The 7,723-nt window shown below is 57.6% G+C and overlaps 3 protein-coding genes across 8 annotated transcripts in view; 2 read left to right on the top strand and 1 right to left on the bottom strand.

The window, feature by feature from the left end:
- The window catches only part of ALDH3B1 (aldehyde dehydrogenase 3 family, member B1), a 19,156-nt gene extending 17,400 nt beyond the window's left edge, over positions 1 to 1,756 (bottom strand). For 3 of the 5 annotated variants that reach the window (XM_005864339.2, XM_014538114.1, XM_014538113.1), the window contains exon 1: positions 395 to 626. The gene's annotated coding sequence lies outside the window, so the exon portion shown is untranslated. Of the gene's footprint in view, positions 1 to 394; positions 627 to 955; positions 1,069 to 1,628 lie in introns of those variants that run through there. The other 2 variants (XM_005864338.2, XM_014538115.1) reach the window with 2 other exon arrangements.
- Positions 1 to 4,573, top strand: part of LOC102255571 — a 5,844-nt gene extending 1,271 nt beyond the window's left edge. The window contains exons 2-4 of one of the 2 annotated variants that reach the window (XM_014538121.1): positions 235 to 390; positions 619 to 812; positions 3,175 to 3,233. In XM_014538121.1, coding sequence (XP_014393607.1) covers positions 235 to 390; positions 619 to 812; positions 3,175 to 3,217 — 393 coding nt within the window. In that variant the 3' untranslated portion in view covers positions 3,218 to 3,233. The other variant, XR_313491.2, reaches the window with a different exon arrangement.
- Positions 4,574 to 6,644: 2,071 nt separating this feature from the next.
- Positions 6,645 to 7,723, top strand: part of UNC93B1 (unc-93 homolog B1 (C. elegans)) — a 14,036-nt gene continuing 12,957 nt past the window's right edge. Inside the window, exon 1 of the mRNA XM_014538230.1 lies at positions 6,645 to 6,648. The gene's annotated coding sequence lies outside the window, so the exon portion shown is untranslated. The remainder of the gene's footprint in view (positions 6,649 to 7,723) is intronic.

Raw genomic sequence — 7,723 nt, 5'->3', positions numbered from 1 at the left:
GTACTCTCCCTCCTGAGAACACCAGGTCCAGAGCTGGGTCCTGGGCTCCCCTTACAGGATGTGTAACCTCAGAGAGAAGAAGGGTTGTGGCCCAGCTCAGACAAAACGAGGGTGCCTGCTGTCGGCCTGGCCTCAGGCTGCCCCCCACCACACTCGGATCTCTCCTCAGCCCTTCCCACTCCCCTTTAGATCTCAGCAAAGAGACGTCCCTCCCTCCTTCCCCTTTCTCCCCAGGCTGGCCGAGGCGTTCTGATGACAAAGCCGGTCTGTGCTTGTGGCCGGGAGTGGCCTGCCTGCCTGGGCTGCCAGCACCGGGATCCTGAGCCAGCCCACCAGCCGGATCCCTGGCCCCGACTGCTTGCTGCTCTCTCTCGGCCTCCCCAGGACACAGTACCTGAGGCTCTGCCAAGCTGTCCTTCCTCCTGGCGTCCTGCTGTGTGGCCAGCCTGCCTTATGAAATGTCCAGGGCTGGGCCTGCCCTGGGGCGGGGCCGCCCTGGCCTGGAGCCTGGGCTGAGATTCGCAGCCACCTCCCTCCCTGTGCCCGAGAGTGTGACCCCTGCTGGACCCGAGCTAGATCCGGGCCAGAACGGAGACTTCCTCCTCTAAATCCCCACAGAGACTCTTATCAACCCGCCAGGCGATGGTTCCAGACAGGCCCCTGCCCTTCCCCGGGGGGGCGTGCACGGCTTTCCCTTCACGTGTCTGGGACGGTCCCACCCGGCGTCCCCATCCATCCTGGCCCGCCTTATGTAACTCCTTGGCGACGTCCACGAATCCACATCCCCTTGCCACTGCCCAAGCACCTCACCGGTAAGTCTCCTTAATGAACCCTTGAGGTAATGAGGGGGTTGCCAGCCTCCAGGCGGTGGCTCTGAGAATTATGCTGTGGGGTGGGGCCCAGTGGCCCGGAAGAGGAAGGAAAACCCTGCCCCCCACCCCCCACCCCAGCTCACCCTGAGTCTCAGTTCCCATCTGCAAAATGAAGAGGCAGATCCAGAGATGGCTGGAGTCCAGAAACACAATCTCAGGCCACGCCCTCTGTGTGTCAGTGTCAACACCATCAACACCTCGTCTAGCGCCCCTCACGGAGCCTGGCTCCGCAGCCTGGCATTTTACACGGAGGAAATGGGGTCCCAGAGAGGAGACAGGACTTGACCACACAGGGCACGAGTGGCAGGGCTGGGACCCACTTGGGAAGCGTCCATTCCTAGGTGTCCCCTCCCACCCCCGGGGAAGAGCAGCGCCCTCTGCCCTCCGGGGCGGCTGTGTGATGACAAGTGTCACCATGGTGGTTCCTGGGCTCCCGCTCCTCAGGTGCCTCAGCGCTGCCAGGCACCTGTCCTCTGCCCTGCCCTGGCCTCCACCCCCTCACACCTGTGGGAGCCAACACAAAGGGGGTGATTCCCTGGCAGCTGCTGGTGTCAGACAGGCAGGGGTTAGGTAACAGGTGTGGGGGCAGGAACATCCTGTGCCATCACCCTGTGCCAGCTACCCTGGACCTGCTGCCACTGTCCCCGCTGCCCTTTTGCCTTGGTGCCCTGGATCTGCCTCTGATCCTGGCCTGGGGCCTGCGGGCCGCCCCGCCCCTGGGAGAAGCTCCTCACCACCCCCACCCTCCCTGCCTACCTGGGAGGGCAGGAGAGGTCTCCTGGCCCACACCTGCTCTGGCGGCCTCCGGAGTCGTTAGCCACTTGGGACAGGGGTCAGGGCCTGCAGAGGCCCCTGTCCTCTGTGAGTGATGGAGCCCCCAGCCGCTGCCTGTCACGTGGCTCAGCATGTGACAGCCCAGCCCTGCTGTCTGGAGCCGAGCCAGGTAGAGGCAGAGGCAGAGGCAGAGGCAGAGGCAGAGGCAGAGGCAGAGGCAGAGCTGGCTCTAGGTGGGGCTGGGCTAGGGCTGAGCCTGGCAGCCTTTGGCTAGGAATCAGGCTCAGAGAGGGACAGCCACTGGACTAAGGCCACACAGCAAATCAGGGACCCAGCTGGGGAAGTACTGGTGAGTAGGAGGGGTGTTGCAGGATCTCGAGGGGCCCCTCCCTAGCCAGGGATCTCCCCCTGCAGGGACTACTCCTGAACTTGTCATGAATTCAGGGACACCCTGGAAGGTCCCCAAAGAGGCCTGACCTCCTGGCACCGGGGTCCTGACTGGGGCTGGCAGTGAAGCCCCCAGTCTGAGGGGCACTGTTTCTTGGGGGAGAAATAGGGGCCAGTCCTCTCCCCTCTCTCGATTGGATGCCTCTGTTACGGATGCGACCAACAACAGGCTCAGAGAGGAGCAGAGACCAGGCCAGGGCCACAGCGAGAGGGGCCGCCGGGGATTCTAGCCCAGCCAGGCCAGACTTACCGGCCCTTGTTTAGGAGCTGGGTGGGGAGGTCACCCCTACTCCTGGGAGCCCCTGAGCTGAACATCTGGGTGCCAGGCACTGGGCAGGGTCCGTGGCACATCTCGGCTCAGGGACCTCCCCACAGCCAGTGATGATCATCGTCCCCACGGCATTTTGTTTTAAAAAGTGGTGAGACCCGCCTCAGTGCAGGGAAGTGGTGTTGGGCGAGTGTGCAGTGGGCCCAACAGACCACAGGAATGCACATGTAACAAGGTCAAATACTCAGCTGTAGGGTAACCTCTTTTTCAGGCAGGGCCTGTGAGGGCTGAGAGAGAAACCATGCAGCATTAGGGAAATCAGCGCGCAAGAAGCAGCTGCTATCCGCTGAGCACGTGCCGTCTTGCTGCTGGGGTGGGAATGGGAGACGTTTGGGACACGTCGGTGCTGGTGGGCCTTCCACGAGGCAAACCACCGCTCCCCTCCTACCTTTGCTTTCTGGTTGTTTCTTAAAACACTGATCCATCTCCTCTTGGGAGAAAGACACCAAACCTTCCTTCTGGTGGGAGCTACAAAACCAGTGAACCCAACAAGCCCTGTCCCTTCTCCCCCTGAGCAGGCACGCCCCCCGGAGACCTTTACCCTTCCTGGTACAGCACACGGCCACTCAGGGTGACCCACACTTGGCAGCTCGAAGCCCACCCACTGGGCCTGTGACTTCCCCCTCGCGCCCCGCCCAGTGGTGTGCCCGACCCCGCCATGCCCCCATGGGTCTCAGGTGCAACCTCTAGGGCAGCTCGGGGAGCTTGCTGGCCTCTTCCCAGGCCGCCCGTCTCTCCTCTCTCCCCCTCTAGGACTTTTGTGGGCTTGACCTCTTTCCGATGTGGTGACAACTAATAGTGTCCCCTGTCCGTCTCCCTCCACAAGAGCCACCCCCAGGTCTGCTCTGCCTCTAAGTGCTTCTTGTCCTCCGCCGCCAGCCTGTCCCCCTCCGTCCTGGACAGCGTGCTTTTCCGCTTGCTCTTATGCTGCAGGTGAGGAATACTGTGGGGTGTGCCCAATAGTTGAGGTGAAGGGGCTCCCCACACTAAAGCCCAGAGGAGACCAGGCTCCCAGCTGGGAGGACGCCCAGGGATCCTGCTTCATGGTGAGGGCCCTTCCCAGGCCTGTCCCTCCCTGGCTTGTCCTGGGTTCTCTGTTGGAGGAGGCGGAGGAGATGTGGCTGCCAATCCAATGCACTTGGCTGAATCATTTCTTTCCTAGTGGCATCAGGCAGCGAAGCGGACAGAGAGGAAAGGGTCCTTTACGGATCAGAGATGCTAGTCTATACCCAGGCCCCAGGGCCCCTTTCCAATATGGGTTTAGAGGGGTGCCCTCCAGGGAGGAGCAAGCGGTCATTCTTGGTGTCATCATTCTTGGTGTCTTCCTCACTCTCGTGCAGAGCCTATGGACCCGGCCTCCCAGCCTCTGCTCCATCAAGCCCACGTCCTGAGGACACACCACCTGCCTCCCAGCCATCTTCCTGGACGCAACTCCTGCCGCCCCATGAATTCTACAGGACCGCATCCTCCAGGGCATCAAAGTCCGCTGCCCCCACATCAGCCCCGTGGCCTCCTGTATCTCCTCACCCCTCCCCACCCGGCGCCATGGCCACGCCCTGGACTTTGTCATCACAGGTGTCCATTCTCTGACCATGTCTCCAGCCTCCTGGCCTCCCAGCACCCACTGCATCCCTAATCCTCGCCTCCTCCTTGCCCCTGGACCTCGGGTCCTGCCGTCTCTCCTGCTCCTTCCATATGCCCCACCTCTAGGCACCACTGGATGATTCCACCTGTGTTGTTTACCTATATCTGCACGTGGGTGTGGTCTGGAGAAAGTTCCACCAGCTCTCAGCCTGAAGCCTCTGCAAACGCATGCACTCCATACCCCCAGCTCTCCGCCCTCCCAGCAAGGCTTCTAGGATAGGAATCTGTCACCACTTCACTCGCCCATCCATCCACCCACATTTACTGAGCACCTACTAAGTGTCTGACACAAGCCTCTGCATGAGGGATACATGGTGAGCAGTCGCCTGGGGGACAAACAATTAAACCACAGAAAAGCAGGAGAAAAGTAGTCTAAACTCTTCTCCAAAATGGTTGGGCCAGTTTACAGTCCCACTAAGTGCACAACAGTCCCCTTTCTTCTACCCCCAGGCCAGCACTTGTTACCTCTTGTCTACTGGATGACGGCCATTCTGACAGGTGTGAGGTCTATCTCACTGTGGTTTTGATGTGCATTTCTCTGATGATTAGGATGTTGAGCACCTTTTCATTATGTATCTGTTGGCCATTTGGATGTCTTCTTTGGAAAAAATGTCTAGTTAGTCCCTCTGCCCATTTTTTAATTGAATTGTTTGGGTGGGTTTTTTTATTGAGTTGTTTGAGTTACTTATAAATTTTGGATATTAGCCTCTTATCTGACACATGGTTTGCAAATATTCTCTCCTACTCTGTAGGTTGCCTTTTTTTTTTTTTTAAGAGAGAGAGAGAGAGTGGAAGGGAGGAGGTGAGACAGAGAGAGAGAGAAACATGGATGTGAGAGGTGTCAGACAGGCAGGGGTTAGGTAACAGGTGTGGAGGCAGGAACATCCTGTGCCATCACCCTGTGCCAGGACCCAAACCGATTAGGGCTAAAGGAAACATTTAAAAGGGAGTTGGGCCCTGACTGGTTTGGCTCAGTGGATAGAGCGTCAGCCTGCTGACTAAAGGGTCCTAGGTTCGATTCCAGTCAAGGGCATGTACCTTGGTTGTGGGCACATCCCCAGTTGGGGGTGTGCAGGAGGCAGCTGATTGATGTTTCTAACTCTCTATCCCTCTCCCTTCCTCTCTGAAAAAAAAATTAATAAAATAAAATAAAACAAAGAATTCTGCTCTATTTATAAAAAAATAAAAATAAAACGGAGTTGGAAGCCCTGCTCTCATGCACTACCACTCACCACACTTTGCAGACTCCAACAGAAAGAAGCCTACTTTGCTACTCTAGTAGGAGGAGGGAAGATTTTCTCCTTGCTTAGCAACAGACCTAGCCAATGAGAAACATCCATGAATCAGCCAATGGAAAGCTACTACACTTTAGAACTCCCAGTTTCTTCCAATGGACATCCTATATAATAAAGAGGTAATATGCAAATTCACCCTCAAGCCCTTGTGTCACAAGATGGCCACCCCTTGTTGTTACAAGATGGCCAGCAGGGGAGGGCAGTTGGGGGGGACCAGGCCTGCAGGGGAGGGCAATTGGGGGAGATTGGGTAGGCAGGAGAGCAGTTAGGTGTCAATCAGGCCAGCAGGGGAGCGATTAGGGGGTGATCAGGCTGGCAGGCAGAAGTGGTTAGGAGCAATCAGGCAGGCAGGCAGGTGAGTGGTTAGGAGCCAGCAGTCCTGGATTGTGAGAGGGATGTCCAACTGCCAGTTTAGGCCTAATACCGCAGGGATTGGGGCAAAACCGACAGTCAGACATCCACTGAGGGATCCCAGATTGGAGAGGATACAGGCTGGGCTGAGGGATAACCCCCCCCCAAGTGCACAAATTTCGTGCACCAGGCTTCTAGTCCTATATAATAAAAGGCTAATATGCAAATAGACCGAACAGTGGAACAACCAGAACAACTGAACAATCGGTCACTATGATTGCACTGACCACCAGGGGGCGTGCGTGGAACATGGTGGGCGTCAGCCGCGGCAGGATGGTGGAGCAGGTGAGTGGGGGCACCAGACCAAGGTGGGGCACCAGTTGCTGTCATCAGGGTAAGCCTCTGGTGGTTACTGAAAATTCTTTGCTCCTACGTGCCACGGTGCCACCTGGCGCTCACACCTGCTGCTGGCACCCGGCACTGGGCCCGATCACTTGGCACCATCAGTGGGTGTGAGCGGCAGCTGCCGGCCCCAATCGTCCCTCAGGGCTTCTCCACCTCCCCCCTGCTCCTGAGAGGTGATCGCGGCAGCAGCTGCCACTCACACCCACTGACGGTGCCGGCCCTGCTTGCACCTGCTACTGGCACCAACCCAAATCACTCCGCATCGTCAGCAGATGTGAGCGGGGCCAGCGCCATCAGCGTGTGGGAGCAGCAGTGGTGGGAACGGGGCTGCTGGCAGACAGGGGACCAGGGGCTGTGGCAGGAGGGGCTGAGACCCACCCCTGTGCCCACTACAGCCTTTTGGCCCACAGTTCCTTTCAAGGTGCACAAATTCATGCACTGGGCCCCTACTTGTTTATAACAGCCCCTCCCAACTGACCCTTTTTCTCTACAAAGTAACATTCCTCTACTTTTTTCTCCAGACTTACCTACGGTTTGCCATGGCTAACATGTCCCGAATTGCAATTCCTCAGCCATTCCAATTCCTCTGAATAAACCCATTTTGCTGGTAAAATAACTGTTTTATTTTTGAGATTGACACCAGTGTCAAAGAACGTCTTCCCTACATTTTCTCCTAGGAATTTCATGGTCTCGGGTCTTATGTTTAAATCTACTCTATTTTAGATTTAATTTTTGTAAGAGGTGTAAGATAGAGGTCCAATCTCATTTGTCTACGTGTGGTTATCCAGTTTTTCTAACACCATTTGTTGAAGAGGCTACCCTGGGAAATGCATGGTTTAAAAATCTTCCCAAGTGTTTCTGACCAGGGAAACAGCCAGTGCGATGGAGTGTCCCCTCGGGTAAGGCTGCAGCCCTGGACCCAGTGGGGTGGATGTGGGGGGCTCTGACCCCTCCTGCAGGGTGGTGATGGGGTCACCCCACTGTAGCCCAGCAGCCACCGCAATCACGGCCTCCGAGTGGCCCTGCCAGAGCTTCCACTTGCAGGTGCCAAAACGGAAGCTGGAGGTGCCCCGGGGGGTGGCACAGGCTGCCCTGTCCTGTGGTAGGAGCCCTGGGGCGGGCTGCTATGGGGGCTCTTTGCTGACCTGCAAACACACACATTGGGGCCTGGAGGTGGGGCTAGGGATGACGTAGTAACATGGAGGGGAGCTTATCATGGGCCTCGCACTCTTCTAAAGCTTTGCTTTAACTCAATCCAGCAATAGCTCTAGGAAGTAGTGCCCAGCACCCCGTTTTACAGGTGAGGAAACTGAGGCACAGAGAAGCGGCGTTAATTCCCAAAGACACCAAGCCAGGAGGTGGCTGAGTGGGGATTTGAACCAGCATCTCACATGCTGAGACTGGGTCCTGGTCGCACATAGACACTCCCCTCTAAGACACACACACACACACACACACACACACACACACACACACCACCTCCGCAGCTGTGCCCGGGCCACTCCTCCGGGTAGGAAGGGGGCGGGACGGGGGCAGGTCCCCGCCTCCAGGAGGAAGTGCCGGACGCTGCTGGGACCCGGGGGCCGCCACCACCGGTCCTCGGGCGG

This window comes from Myotis brandtii, unplaced genomic scaffold, assembly GCF_000412655.1.
Source record: "Myotis brandtii unplaced genomic scaffold, ASM41265v1 scaffold187, whole genome shotgun sequence".
NCBI lineage: Eukaryota > Metazoa > Chordata > Mammalia > Chiroptera > Vespertilionidae > Myotis > Myotis brandtii.
The sequence above is the reverse complement of the archived record's forward strand: the minus strand, read 5'-3'. Positions and strand labels throughout refer to the sequence as shown.